The following is a 16252-nucleotide window of genomic DNA, read 5'->3' on the forward strand; positions in this document are numbered from 1 at the left end:
GCCTCCAAGAGGCAGAGAGTATCAAAGACTTCCATTTCAGGAGCCAGGGCCAAGGTTAGTTCTTTACCACATGGTGAATGGTGGGGAGGATGTCCTCTAAGTGGCAATGAGTATGAACTGAGATACATCAGACATGTGATGCCATCTTTAGAGAATATTGTAGTGACTACAATATGACCTTGTACTTGAGAATATGAACAATGGAGCTAGATTGCCAGCATTCATATCCTAGCTATCATTTGCAAATTGTTGAGTTTACAGCAGTTACACAATCTGTAACACATCAAGCAAAACAAGAATAATAATAATAATACCTACTTTATGGGATTGTTGTGAGGATGAAAGAGTTAATATACAAAGTACTTAGGACATGGCTGACACATAGTAAATGCCATAGATACCTTGAGTTTGTTCCTTCATTCCTTATTCACATGTAGATTCCTTTTTTAATTAATTAATTACTTTTTATGTGGTGCTGAGGATTGAACCCAGTGCCTCACACACGCTAGGTAAATGCTCTACCACTGAGCTACAGCCCTAGCCCTGTTGCTTTTTTTTTTTTTTTTGAGCACTAGTATAAGACTTGTATTTGGCACTTATCTTTTGAGCCTCTGATCTTTACTTGTGTATAACTAGTGATATATTTTGAGGGTTTTTGGTTTTTTAATATTACCATGTTCAAAAAGAAGTGAAATATTTTCACCAAAATTATTTCTATTGAAGACAATACCATCTTATTTGTTCAGACTTAATCTCTAGTTGTTACAAAAATTGGACTTATAAAGAATAAATTTTGGTGAACTGGGAAGTTAATTTTAGTTTTCTTATATATATATATACAGGTCGGTGTATGATGATCAACCAAATTCACACAAGAAGTTTATGGAAAAGTTAGATGCTTGTATCCGAAATCATGACAAGGAAATTGAAAAAATGTGTAATTTTCATCATCAGGGTTTTGTAGATGCTATTACAGAACTCCTTAAAGTAAGGACTGATGCAGAAAAACTGAAGGTAGGAAATATGTTAAAATTGTGTTTTCCTTTGTTCTTATTAAATTACTCAACTATTATAGTACATATCTGTAAGTTACTATTAAATGCGCTTTCAGGAACTGAATTAGTATATGTATTTGGGAATGCTCTTTATGGCTGTTAACGCGGTTGTCATGCTAATGACAGGAGTAATCTCTTTTTTTCTAAAGAAAGTAGTACATTGACTTAATAGGATTTTTTTCCACCCAGGAAAATGAATTCAAAACATTCATACAGTGTAAGGTCCTGTTTGCAGTTTTAGAATTTTTAAAATGATAATTAATACAATGTTGATTTAAAAACATCCTAAAATTGTTTAAAATTTACTATAAATGATTTTGTTCTCAAAATTATTTAATTATACTGTAAATTTGAAATAATTTAACAGCAATTTATAATTTTTTAAAGGAAGATGGTCTACATTTTCTGTCATATGGTAAAAATATTATATATTAAATGAGACTTGGATTTTTTCAGTAAGAATATAAAATATTTAGTTATAAGAATTGTCCTATTTATCTTTGCATTTAGAGTGCTTAGCAGACAATTCAAAGATTATGATTAGAAAACTATTATGTATTATATATAAAGGATATTCAGATAACAAGAGACCAAATACAGCATCAATGAGGTCACTGAGCATCTTTGTTCAGAAATTAATGAGATTTTTAATAAACCAGAATGTGCTTCCTTACTATGATGACCTAATGAGTCACTTAATATGTGGGAAAATTTGAGGTTGAGCTTTGCCTGCACCTGCAGCATTAAAATGTTGCTGTGGATTGAGATTTCCGTGTTTGATGTTAATCAACCACCCAGTGTTTGCATTCAGCAAAGTATGAATGTTTAATTACCATAAAATGCAATCACCATTTCCTACAGACAGTGAATGGCACATAGACCTCATTGAAGTTATCAAAAAGGGACCAGTGGTCAATTGGGTCAGTGATTTGAATTGTTTGACAGACTTAGAGAAGCAAGTAAAGTTCAAAAATCCTGAGTAAATTTGAGAAGTTTGCCACAGAATCTGTTAAAAAGAACTGTCATAAGTAATTGAAGTTAACAAAAGCCCTTTTCAATCAAAAGTTCAAGTTCAAGCTGTAGAGTTAATTTGAATTTGCATTTCTTTGTTCTAAGTTTCTCATGAAGCATGATCTGATTACAAGGGTGAGCAGTTACATCAGGGCAGTTTTATGCATATTTGTCTAACTAAGGTGAAATTATTTTTAAGGTACAAGTTACTGATACCAACCGAAGATTTCAAGATGCTGGAAAAGAGGTAAGAAAATGATAATTTTTAAAAATATATGTGGGTGTTATTTAATTGTTTTTTTAAAAGATGGGTATATTTCTTCTTTTCTAAGGTGATAGTACAAACAGAAGATATTATTCGATGTAGAATTCAGCAGAGGAATATTACAACTGTAGTAGAAAAATTGCAGTTATGCCTTCCAGGTGAGTTTCATTTTACCAAGTCAAACATTATATTATAGACAAATTTCATAATAGCATATAGTCATTCTTTATTATGGGAATTTGATTATTTGGTGATTGCCTTGCAAAAAAGCTTTTGATTACCTCTCTTTTTCACTCAATTTCATGAATTTCTATGGTTTTCTTTTTTATAATAAGGCCCTTGTTTGATTATCTGTTATAGCAGTCTCCTAGAACAACTGTTAGTTTTGCAATTTCCTCTCTGCTTACTTTCCCATCAGTCCACTACAGCCCGCTGCCCTGTCCATGTTTTATCCCCCCTCAGAATACTTTCCCATGCAGAGAGTGCCCATTACTTTTTCTCATCTTTGCCTAATTTGCCTAATTTTCTTACTTCTAGTTTTCCATCATTTTCTGTTTGTCACATAACAGGTTGGTTTTGTTTTGCTCACAATCTCATTTTGCTGATAAGGTAAGAAAACATCAAAAGTGTTAGGACTTTTCCCTTCTTGCTTTTTCTCCTATATTTTGGAAAGACTTAGTTTCTGGTCTCTCTGTTAGGGCTCAGATATTACTGGGACATCACATAAATTCTGAAGAAACTAATCAGTATTTTCTTTACCTGGACTTAATATAACTTTAAGTTGGAAGCATCCTGTTCAAACAAAAGGAAGCAGGTATATGCCATTTTTTTCTTAATATTGTAAGCTAAAGTTGTCTCATTTGACTTACTTATTAATTTTTAGGAAGGAGCCTAAACCTATGCATCCAGGGGAATAGAATGTTTTGTATAATATTTATATGGTGTAAATTTAACTTAGAATACAAATTATATTGTTAAAACTGTCAGCAGATTTTATTGGCTAAAGAAATAGCTTTTCTTTTTTTAGAATCAGTGATAGCCTACTAAGTTTAATCTTTGATGGGCCAGCGATATTTACGCATAAACTTCGAGTAAATAAAATACCTATGTTAGGTTTCAGGATTGAGAAACATATTTCTTTATGATGATGTTTAATATATGTTTGCCTGTTGGATATATCGTAACAGCCATGAAGACAGCCTCCCAAGATTTATACTTTGTCCCTTTTTAATTTAGATAATAAGCCTAAAAATTGGTATTGATGGAATGAGAAAGAGCTGAACTCAGCTTTTTCTGTTAGTTAGCTATTCATAAGAGAAATAAAGGCTTCAAAGTAGAAGTCAAGTTGTTGTTATTGTCACTGTCTGCTTTTAAGGCCAGAGAGCATGTGTAAGTTCATGTAAATATTGTGTTCTGAATTGCAACATCCAGCATGACCACATTTCATTGTATAATTGTTGCAGATTTTATGCCAACTTTTTTTCAAAACAGTAGGGTGTGACCATTATGTGAAGCTTTTTAAAATAATAAATTGTGCTGGTATTACTTACAATCATTTATTACTAACCTGTCTTTGGTCCAAGAGTAAGTTGCACAAACTACTTGAGAATATATGTTAAAATTGAATAGTACAAATTGATGTACATTATTTCTTTATGACAGTTTAGCCAGTTTAGTGAACATTTTCTGGTCTTTATAAAGAAGTTAACTTATTTTTGTTATTAATTTGTGCATTATAGTCAAAATACTACACTTGAGAAAATTTACTACAGTGTTGTGAAGCGTAAACTGACAAAATCTAATTATCTGCATCTGAAGATTCTGTGCTTGCTATCATTGATTTTGTTATCTGACACATTGTCCTCAGTGCTTCTCATGTAAAATGTATTGATAATATATCAGTACTGCAGCATTCTAAGCCAATTGCTCGAGTCAGCTTTCTGAAATATACTGACAATGAACAAGTGCTAAGAATTCTAGGCTCTTGACTTTTAGTGTGGGCAAAAACAAATGGCACGTCCATATGCCACTGGTGAATACATTGCTATTACATTTACCTTTTAAGCAGCATAACAGACAGAATTAGTCTATGCAATGATTATGCTGTGAATGATTATTAACCAATTTTTGGACTGAAAAAATAGAGTGCAACAATTATGTAGTGAAATACAGTACCTCTTTTCCTCTGTCCATCCTTCTAAGTATTCAATGATAAATGATACTTACTTTTTTTGTGTGTGTGTCAGGCATTATGGTAGGTATTGGAGATATAAAGTTGAAAATGACATAGTCCCAGCTTTAGACTATAATCTAATGTGAATAAAGACAACTAAGTCATCAATTATAATACAGTTGCCTAACGACTCCTTGGTTTTGGAGGAGTGTGAGAGGATATAAGAATTCGTAGCATAAATAATGCATTTTCTTGGTGGATTAGTTTTATTTGATTATTTTTGAGGAAAGCATAATTTTTTATATGGAAACAAGGTAGAAATAATGAGGTAGATCTGAAATTTGTATGAATTATTGAGGTAAAACAGGAGACTTCAAAACCAGTTTATACTGTTGCAGCAGGATCTGTCCCATGTTACGTGTTCATTCCAATACTTTGGTTGGAAAATGTGAGAATTACTATATTGCCTATAGGGGCTATGATAGAAATGCAGAGGGTCCTTTGAGGTCACAGAGTTAGGGCAGCTCACTGTAGCCACCATTGCAGGTCTGATGTTTTTTGAACAAGTAAATAATTTCTTTAGTAAATTTGTAGACCCCTAGGAATAGCCGTATGACTATAGCAAATCTGAAAAGAAAACTGTTGTCTAGTTTAGGGAAAATATGAGTTGTTTTGATGAGCCAATAATGATTTACTGACTCACTTTCAAATTCTACTAAGGTTAAATGGTCATTTACATGGTTGCAGTAAAGCCTTCTTGGTGATAGTAGGTCATTTTGTTGAATCTTATGACAATTTTATTGAATAATTGCATTTCTGTGCCTTAATAGAAAGAATGAAATTAATAAAGATGCTTTGCTATGTTTTTCTTTTTTTCTCCAGAATTACACAATCTCATTTATTGATGCATTATAGTTGTATATAAAGATGGAATTTGTTACTTATTTATATATTCATACAATATGCTGTGTTTATTTCTACCTTTGTTGTAAATCACTCTTTGCAATAAACTTTTGATATTTTTTCTTTCTTTGTAGATTTGGTGTAAGTTTTTGTGTTTGGTTAATTATAATACAGTTGCTTTTTATGTTTGGTATGTTGGGTCAGAATCAGTGAATCTCAGTTGAGAAAGAAAATTTAATTCTCAAATAACTAAAGTCCAAACTTGTAATTCCAGTTCATGGAAGAAATATTAGAAATTTCTGAATACTATAATTTTTACTAGGTTAATGTCTCAATTATAGGTATCAACATATGCAACTGTTTCAGGTTCAAAAAATATATATATATACATATATATATATATATATATATATATATATATGTTCTATATCTACCTATCTATAAAATATTCAACATGTGAAAATTAAAATATTTTTATTTACTTTGAAACATATAATATTTATCAGAAAATATTAAGCTAATTCAATGTAGTGAAGACTATGATTTTGTAATATATCATCGCCTGTTTTAATTATTTTAATCTCTCAAAATGTGCTTTTTTTCCATTTTTAATGCTAAAATGTTATTTTTTGAATGCAGTGCTGGAAATGTATAGTAAACTAAAAGAACAGATGAGTGCAAAAAGGTAAGTTGGTTTCTTTCTTGTTATTTTAAATAAGCTTTTTTCCTATTACTGAAAGCACAGATAAACTTACTGTAAAGCATAGTGAATTATGTGAATTTTGCTTTCTACTTCACATTAACCTTTGTTCATGTAATTTGCTTATCAGGATCACCCAAGAAAGCAAACTTTAGTCACTTATTTATGAATATTTGTTGTTTTTGATATCAAAGATTGATAATATTGATAAAGGATAAATAGAGAGCTAAATAGGAATGAGAAAATTTTTATTAACTTGCCAGAGAACTAATACTGCATACAATCAAGGGCTTAAGGACATAATGTGGAGTGAAGGCAAAGCACAGTTTTGACCATCATGGCTATTGTTCATATTCTGTTTTATAAAGAAATGAATACATGACAAAAGAAAAATAATTTAAATCATGTATTGATTGCCATTAGAGCATTAGCTATAATTATGTTTAAAATGTTTTAAAATGAACAATTTTAAAGTAACATGGAAAAGCCAGAATAAATAGGACATATTTGGACTAGGAAAATATTTCTTCTTGGTTTATTAATAATCATTTCATTTTCACAGCACATTATATACAAATCTATGATCAAAGATTTGTGTATGCTCTGCTTTATAGTGCTACACATTGAATTTCATTAGGCTTTACCAGTTGGTATTAATTAGTAGAATGATTTTTTTCCTTATTAGTAGATAAGACAATATATACTTATTTTGTGTGTATCCTCTTTTTTTTTGTTGTTGTACGTCCTCATGTTTTAAAGATTCAAATAGTAGTTTTATGTGTTTGTTGCAAAAAACAAAAAACAAAACAAAACAAAAATTAAGCATCACCTTCCTTAATTTCCATATACCATTCCTACTTCATAGGGGCAAAATTTTATCTTTATTTTTTTAAAAAATTGTTTTTTCTTGTAGATGGATAGAAAACTTTTATTTATTTATTTTTATGTGGTGCTGCTGAGGATCAAACCAGTGCCTCACATGACTAGGCAAGTGCTCCACCACTAAACCCCAGCTCCCAATTTTCTTTCTTAACTGATTATTTTGGCATTTACATTTATGTATTCAAATAAATAACTTTTATTATTATCTTATTATTTTCTAGTTTAGGGCATTAATTTATTTTTTCAATAATAAAATATAATATTTATATTAAAATGTTTTAAATTATCCCCCGAATGTCTTATATCTTTTTCCCTGAAAACATTGTTTGGTATGTCTTTTTTATTTCTTTTAATCTAAAACAGTCCTCCTGCCTTTCTTCATTTTTCATGAAAAAGTCCAGGTCAATTCTTAAAGATTGCATTTTAGATTTGTCTATTTGTTTACTCATGATTAGATTCAGGGTAAATGTTTTGGCAAGAGTATGATATAAGTGGTCATTGTGTACCTCTTCATCTTATGATATTAGAAGACATTTACTGTTAGGTTGTTTCTAGCTAATGCTAAATTTGATCATTTGGTTAAGGGGACTGGATCTCTTTTGGAAAGGTCTATTTTTATCTCTGCAATTAATAAGTAATCTGTGAAGTGACACTTGATACTTGTTTCCTAATAATCTTTTACCCAGTGGTTTTAGTATTCTTGCTTTAGTCAGTTATTATACGGGACTTATAGTTGCTTTTTAAAATGCTATCATTCTCATATAAAGGATTTTCCTTTTTATCTCCCTTTTCCTTGCTTCTGATTATTGCTATGGATTTATGAATTTAAAAAAATAAATGTCTCATAATTTATTAATGTCATTATTCTATTTGATGCATAGATTGTTATAAATTTTGCTAGAGAAATCCTCAAGCCAGTTTCTTTGTCCTCATTTGTCTTTGTATACTTTCTTGCTTGTTGTACAATAACATGATCTAGCATCTCATTTCATTTTTCTTGCCCAAAACTTGGAAACAATTCTCTAAGGCACATTGGTCCCTCTAAGTCAGTAATGGTATTTAGAATACTTAAGATCTGCATGTAAGATGGGCTTATTGTTCACACATACACACACATACATATACAAACAGTGCCCCGCTTCCTCTGTCTCATTCCTTCTGTCTTCCAGGATTGCCATTGGGAAGTTTGAAGATTACCTACCACCTTCGCCATTGAGAAGTTTGAAGTCATTGTGATTTCTCCTTCATTTGTGACCTATTTTTTTTTTTTTTTTATACTGGGGATTGAACTTGGGGTCAACCAGCCCTGTTTTGTATTTTATTTAGAGACAGAGTCTCTAAATAATGCTTAGTGCCTCGCTTTTGCTGAAGCTGACTTTGAACTCGAAATCCTCCTGCCTCAGCCTCCCCAGCTGCTGGGATTACAGGTGTGTGCCACCATGCCCAGCAGTGACCTATCTTTTCTTGAGATCTAATTTTTTTTTATGACATGCTTTGGTATAGGTCTGTTTACTTCCATTGTGCTGGATACTTTAAAATTAATAAAAGGGGAGACTCCTTTTAACTTAGAAACTATTCTTCAATCTGATAATGCCTTTAAATGCTAGGAAATTTTCTTGAATAATTTTTTTCCTTCTATTTTCTGGATTTTCTCTCCAGGACAGGTATTAATGTTCACTCTTTTAGATTGGGTCTCTTCTTGGCTTTTTAAAAATCTTTTTTGTCTTTATTATTTCTTTTTAAAAATATTTTTGAGTTGTTGATGGACCTTTATTTTATTTATTTGTATGTGGTGCTGAGACTAGAACCGAGTGCCTCATGCATGCTAGGCAAGTGCGCTACCACTGAGCCACAACCCCAGCCCTGTCTTTATTATTTCTATGTAATTTCTTTATTTTTCAGAGATTATGCAGTTTTTTATTTTCCTATTCTGCTGTCTGATTTTAATTTCTAGGAAGTTTCCCCCACCCCATTCTGGAAATCAAATCCAATAGAACTCAATTTTGATCTCTAATTTTTTGATTTATAGTGTTTTCTCTGAACTCTTTTGAGATTTTAGATGTGCACTTTCCTTACATAGTATATTTCCTCTAAATTTTAATATTTGTTTTTATCTCTGCCTTTCCTGTTACAGACATTTCTTAGATGTTTGATAATTCCTTGGTTGATTACTCTTATTAAATGTGGTATATATAACAAACTGATTAGAAGCTCTGGAGCTTCTAATGAGACTTAATTATGAGTTTCCCTGTATGGTTGGTTATTTAGTTGGGTTCTTTTTGGCTGGGAAATTTCTATCATTAATTAATATCTTGAGGTCTTTCTTCTGGGTTTGTTAGATTACCCAGAGGAGACTTCCTCTGTCTTCTGTCTAGAGGGTAAAAAGTCTCACTGCTAGCACTCTGGGATTTCAGTTGAGGAAGAGGACTCTAGTGTATGTGGGTTCAACTAATCTTCTTGTTTCTGAACCAGTACTATGGTCCTCCGTCTTGGCTGGTGTCCCCTATTCAGAGATTGTTTCAGTCTCCTTAGCCTTTTCCAGAATGGGTAAAGGATGGTTACTTATAGGCTTGGAATGGAGAAGAGAATTTAGAGTCTGTTTCACATTTTCAACCACATTCCTTATGTTATTTTTAATTTAATTTTTAATGTAGATGCATAAAAGTTGTACATGTTTGTACATTTAATGTTTGATACATATATATTTTGTATAGTGTTAAACCAGGATAAATATATCTATTTCCTTAAACATTTATCATTTTTTTATGGTGAAAACATTCAACATATTCCTTATTTTTGTCCTCCTTTCACCCCTACTTCCAGAAACAGTAGGTTTCTTATCAATTCCTGAGTCTTTTGCAGATTTTACAGAATAAATTAGATCATTCTTGGTTTCTCCACTTTTGGCTTAAGATTCAGTTTTCTCAGGTTTGCTGAGTTCTTACCACTTGCCTATCAGTTTTCCAGCTTCTAAAATTTTATTTTATTTTTTTTTCCTTTTCTTTACATCGGAGTGGGCTTATGCTTTAAAAAAAACACACAAAAAAACCCAAAAAACACACACAAAAAAAACCCCACAAAAAAGCAAAAAAATTTGTTCATTGGTGTTTCATAAAGAAGTGAAAGTGAAAACATGTATTCAGTCTGCAAACTTGCTGCATTTTAGGACCCCATTTCCCTTTCTTTGATTTATGGTGTTCTGTCATTTTGTTGTAAAGGTGCCCTGCCATTTTGTTGTAAAGGTTAAGTATTTATAGTAGGTAATAAGGTAGATAACAGAATGGACAGATTTTATTCTTGCCATTCAACCAGAGATTGCAAGTTCATGACCTACAGAGTCAAACACTCACAGATATATTTGCTTTAACTTATATAGTATTTACAAATTTTGTAGTAGTTACTATCACTTCAAATTTGTTTTTTTTTTAAAAAAATCTTAATTTCTATTCAGATGACTTCCTAGTCTGATTCTCATGATTTAAGCTCAAGTTTACTTGATTCTTTTTGAATCTTTTCACTTGATTGTTTCACTCATCATGTTCAACATGTCTGAGGTACGCTTAAAATCTGTATATTTTGGAACTTGGCCTGTTTTCTGTCAGATGTGTTATAAAATATTTTCTCTATTTATAGTGCATTTTTTTTCTTTTTAGTTTTTTTGCTGAGTAGTTTTTCAGTTGACTTTTTATTATAACATAAACAAAAATGCACAGATCATAAATCTGCAACTCCATGAATTTTTTAATACGTAAACACATCTGTGTAACCACAAAGATCAAGATGTTGAATGTTATTACTACTTGTAAAGGTTTTGCCACAAGACATAGAATACTTCCATTACTCCTACAAAGTTTCCTCACCCACTTTCAAAACAATTCCTCCTCCATGTTCCAGAAATAACACTTTCTATTTTCTATCACCATATTATCAGTTTTATGTATTTTTAGAATTAATATAAATGAAATCATTGTCACTCCAGATAATGTTTTCTGAGATCTGCTTTTGCATAGTTTGTTTCTTTTCATTGCTGAATAGTATTCAATTCTATTGTTTCTTTGAAGAATTCACCAGCTGATGGGTATTTGGGGTTGCCTGACGTTTTGAGGTATTGTTACTAAGACTAGTAACAATTATTAGTGTGCAAATCTTTTTTGTAGGCATGTGTTTATATTTCCCTTTAATAAGTATATATGAGTAGAATTACTGGATTATAGCATAGATGTTTGCTATGCTTCACAAGAAACCATTAAATAGTTTTCTAAAATAGCTGTATAATTTACACTCTCACCAGCAATCTAAGAGAATTTCATTTGTTTCACATCTTTGCCAACATCTGGCTAATCTGTTTTAGTTGAGTCATTTTGGTAAATGTAAAATAACATATCATTTTAGCTTCAGTTTGCATTACAGATGTCCTTATGACTGATGTTGTGTTTCATTTTATTGCTATTTGGTCATTTCTGTATTTCCTTTTGGGAAGTGTCTGTTCAAGTCCACGTGTGTGTATTTTTTGGTAGTACTGGGTTTGAACACAGGGGTTCTCTACCATTGCTACATTTCTAGCTCTTTATTTTGAGACAGGGTCTTGCTATATTTCCCATGCTGGCCTTGAACTTGTGCTCCTCCTGCCTCCGCCTCCTCAGTAGCTGGGATTTTGGTTGTGCACTACCAGACTCTGCTTATTTTAAAAACAATAGAGTTTATTTTTAGAGCAATTTAGATTTATAGTAATGTTGTACAAAATTTACAGAGTTTCCATATATTCTCTGCTTACTCCCATGCACAGTTTCCTTATAATTAACATCTTGCTTTATATTGTACATGTGTTATAATCAGTGAACCCATATTGGCACATTATTAACTGAAGTCCATAGTTTACATTGGGGAGGGGGGTTTCACTCTGTGTTGTACATTTCTATGACAGTTACATAATAACATGTATCACCATTGTGGTATTATACAGAAGCATTTCACCGCTTGAAAAATCCCCTATTCTCCATCTTTTCTTTATCTGTTCTCTCACAAACCCCTGCAGTCACTGTCTCTTTTCATTTCTGTAGTTTTGACATTTTTGAGGGCTGAGAGTGGAAGTATGCAGTATATAACATGTTTAGCCTGATAGTATGCATTTAAGCTTCTTTTATATCTTCTTATGGCTTAATAACTCATTTTATCACTTAATAACTTTGCATTTTATGGATGTACCACAGTGTTTATTCTGTCACCAAAGAAGAGCATATTAGTTGCTTCAAATTTGGGAGTGATTATGAATAAAGCTGCTATAAACATTCATTTTTAGGGTTTTTTAAAAAATATTTTTTGAGTTGTAGACAGGTACAATGCCTTTATTTTATTTGTGCTGGAGATTGAACCCAGTGCCTCACACATGCTAGGCAGGCATTCTACCACTGAGCCAAAACTCCACCTCTCATCTTCAGGTTTTTATGCACATAGGTTTTTCAATTCATTTGAGTAAATACCTGGGAGTGCAATTGTTAGGTCATAATGCTTTATTTTCTTTGATTAGTTTTCTGTTTAGGTTTTTTGCCTACTTTTTAATTTGGTTGGTTGTATTTTTATTACTAAGTTTATTTTTTGTATAGTTTAAATACAAGTCCTTTATCAAATACGGGCTTTGAAAATTTTTCTCCCATTTTATCACTTATATTTCCATTTTCTTAATAGTGTCTTTACAGAGCACAAGTTTCTAATTTAAATAAAGAGTACCTTTATTTTTTCCCCATGGGTTGTGCTTTGGTATTATTTCTAATATTTCATTGCCAAAACCATGATTATCTAGATTTTTTCCTATGTTGTATTCTAGGGTTAGAATTTTGTGTTTTACATGTAGGTCTGTGATCCATTTTGAGTTAATTCTTGTGAAAAGTGAAAGTCAGTGGATTTATTTACTTACTTGTTTGTTGCACATGGATGTCCAGTTGTTCCAGCAATATTTCCTGAAAAGACTACACTTTTCTATTGGATTTCCTTTGCTTTTTTTTTTTTTTTTTGTCAAAAGTCATTTGTTTATATTTGTGTGGATGTATTTCTGTGCTTTGTATTCTATTTCTTTGAACTATTTCTCAATCCTTTCACATTTATAACACTGTCTTTTCTATTACTGTAGCTTTATATTATATCTTGAAGGTGAGTAGTGCCAATCTTTTAACTTTGTTCTTCAATATTTTGTGGCTATTCTGAGTCTTTTTTACCCTTCTATATAAATTTTAGAGTTTGATTGACAATATCCACAAAGTAAACTGCTGAAGTTTTTGTTGTTGTTGTTGTTGTTTGTTTGTTTTTGTGATGCTGGGAGCCAATCCAGTGCCTCACCCATGCCAGGCAAGTGCCCTACCACTGAGTTACAACCCCAGCCTTCTGCTGGAGTTTGAATGTGATTGCCAAGATGAAGTTTGGAATTTTTATCTTGATAATATTGAGTCTTTCTTCCTGTGAACATGGAATCTCTCTCCATTTATTTAGATTTTCTTTATTTTCCCCAGTTTTATAGTTTATTTCACATAGATCTTATATATTTTTTGTTAGATTTATTCCTAAACTTTTCATTTTGCGGGGGGGGGGGAGGCGGTGTGCTAGTGTGAATAGTATTTTTTTTTTAAAGAGAGAGAGAGAAAGAAAAGAGAGAGAGAGAAAGAATTTTTTTAATATTTATTTTTCAGTTTTCGATGGATACAACATCTTTATTTTTATGTGGTGCTGAGGATCAAACCCGGCGCCTTGAGCATGTCAGGCGAGTGTGTTCTTGAGCCACATCCCGTGCCCAATAGTATTGTTTTTAAATTCAAATGCCAGTTGTTCCTTTCTGGAAAGGATTTGTTTATAAGAAAAGCATTTGGCTTTGTGTATTAACTTTGTATATACACTACAACCTTTTAATAATCAGGTATTAGTTTCACAATTTTTTTTGTCAGTTGTTTGGAATCTTCTACATGGACAATCATGTCAACTACAAAGACTTTTCTTTCTTTCTTCCCACTATGAATACCATTTATTTCCTTTTCTTCTTATATTGTGTTATTTACAACTTCCAGTATGATGTTGAATAGAAATGGTGAGAGGTGACATTCTTTCATTGTTTTCAATTTCATGGGGTAAAGCACCTGTTTCTTGCCATTAAATATGAAGTTAGCTTTATATTATTTCTACTCTTTGTAGTTTGTTAAGGCATATTTTATAGCCCAGAATGTGGTCTGTCTTGGTGAATATCTTATGTGAACTTGAAAAGAATGTGTATTTGGTAGTTGTTAGATGAAGTATTCTATAAATGTCAGATCCAGTTAATTGTTGGTACTTTTTGATTCAATTGTGTCTTTATTAACTGTCTGTTCGCTGGATCTGTTAATTATTATTAGAGGGGTGCTGAGGTCTGCAGCTATAATAAAGGATTTGTCTATTTGTTTTGCATTTCTATCGGTTTTTGCCTCCCATCCTCTTTGGTAATGCTGAAGATTGAACCCAGGGCCTTGAGTGTGCTAAGCAGACACTCTAACACTAAGCTATATCCCCAGCCATATCTCACATGTTTTTGATACACTGGTGTTAGTCATGTACATAATAGGATCGTTATGTCTCCTTGGAGAATTAACCATTTTACTATAATGTAATCCTTCTTTTTATCTCTGGAAGTTTTCCTTGTTCTGAAGTCTACATGAATATAGCTGTTCTAGCTTTTGTTTGATTAGTGTTAACATAGTACATCTTTTCCATCTCTTTATTTTTGAACTTTTTGTGTCTTTATGCTTAAAGTGATATTTTTTTAGAGAAATATAGTTGGCTTATCATAAGGGTTATAGAAGAAATTATAGGATATCTTCATAATCCTTGGGTAAGGAAAGATTTTTTAGACAAAAAGTTTCAAAAAATTTATAAATGGAACTTCAAAATTAAAAATTTCTCATCAAAACACATCATTATATTATGTATAAAATTATCACATTGTATCCCACAAATATGTAAAATTATATATCAGAATAATTTAAAAAAGACTTTTTTTTTTTTTTTTTTTTTTTGTACCAGGGATTGGACACAGGAATGTTTGCTACTAAGCCACATTCGCAGCCCTTTTAAAATTTTATTTAGAGATAGGGTTTCACTGACTTGCATAGGTAAGTTGCTGAGGCTGGCTTTGAACTCGGGATCTTCCTGTCTCAGCCTCCTAAGCTGCTGAGATTATGGGCACACACCACTGCACCCAGCTAAAAAGAGACAATCTTTCATAAAATTAATAAATAAGTCACAGACAGGGGAAAACATTTTTTTTTCCCTACTAGGGATTGAACACAGGGGCACTCACCAAATGAGTCTTTTCTCCAGCCCCCCCTGTCCCATCCCCCCTGTTTTTAATTTAGAGATAGGGTCTTACTCGATTGCTTAGGGCCTTGCTGAATTGCTGAGGCTAGTTTTAAACTCACTCTCCTCCTGCCTCAGCCTCCCAAACCACTGGGATTATAGGTGTGTGCCGCTGTGCCCGGCATAAGGAGAAAACATTTATAGTGTTTACATAATATGTAAAGAAATCCTATGAATTTATAATAAAAAGATAAAAAAGATTTAAAAAAGGAACTTCTAGTTTCTTGTCTGGAAACTACTATGTGAATGGTTTGGATGCCATTGCTCCCATCCTCAATTAAAAAAAAAAAAAAAGCAGAAAGTGAAATTAATTGAAAATCAGCAAGTTTCCTTAATCTACCAAAGAACTGAGTTCACAGGCAAACTGATTTCCCCCAAACTGGAGAGACCGGCAAAGATAGAATACTGCAATACTGGGAGCAGAATTCACTGTTGGAGTCTAGTAGCAACACTTAAAAGGTGATTAAGCATGTATTCGTTGAATGGTGTGTGTGTGGGTCCCATCTTAGAAAGGTTCCCACAATATTAAACTTTCTGGAGTCATATTAGATTCTCAAGGTGAAGACTGGAGAAAAACTCCAGAACTTTTCTTCAGGAAGAAAAACAGTAACCAGTTTGAAATAGAGTACCCTGTTCTCTTTAACAAAATACTTTGGCAGAATTTTGATATTAATTCCATTACCTTAGTATGTGTTGAGTCAGCAAGACCTCTGATTTCTTCTTGAGTTAGTTTGTACATTTTGTGTTTTTAAAAAGACTTGTAAGTTTTTAAATTTACTGGTATAGAGTTATTAATAATTAACAGTGTTCTCTAGCCATCCTTTTAATATCTGTAGAATCTATTCTAGTATTCCTTTAATTAGAATAAAATCTATTACTTTTTGATGGTAATG

The 16252-nt window shown here is 32.0% G+C and overlaps 1 protein-coding gene across 8 annotated transcripts in view; it reads left to right on the forward strand.

Annotated features, from left to right (window-relative positions):
• Exoc6 (exocyst complex component 6) overlaps nucleotides 1–16252 on the forward strand; it is a 212909-nt gene that overhangs the window by 53291 nt on the left and 143366 nt on the right. For 6 of the 8 annotated variants that reach the window (XM_076835327.2, XM_076835331.1, XM_076835332.1 and 3 more), the window contains 4 exons: nucleotides 843–1014; nucleotides 2266–2313; nucleotides 2399–2489; nucleotides 6047–6092. The exons of 1 other annotated variant lie outside the window; for it this stretch is intronic. In XM_076835327.2, coding sequence (XP_076691442.1) covers nucleotides 843–1014; nucleotides 2266–2313; nucleotides 2399–2489; nucleotides 6047–6092 — 357 coding nt within the window. Of the gene's footprint in view, nucleotides 1–842; nucleotides 1015–2265; nucleotides 2314–2398; nucleotides 2490–6046; nucleotides 6093–8168; nucleotides 8417–16252 lie in introns of those variants that run through there. One more of the 8 variants, XM_076835329.1, reaches the window with a different exon arrangement.

This window comes from Callospermophilus lateralis, chromosome 15 (assembly GCF_048772815.1).
Source record: "Callospermophilus lateralis isolate mCalLat2 chromosome 15, mCalLat2.hap1, whole genome shotgun sequence".
Taxonomy (NCBI): Eukaryota; Metazoa; Chordata; class Mammalia; order Rodentia; family Sciuridae; genus Callospermophilus; species Callospermophilus lateralis.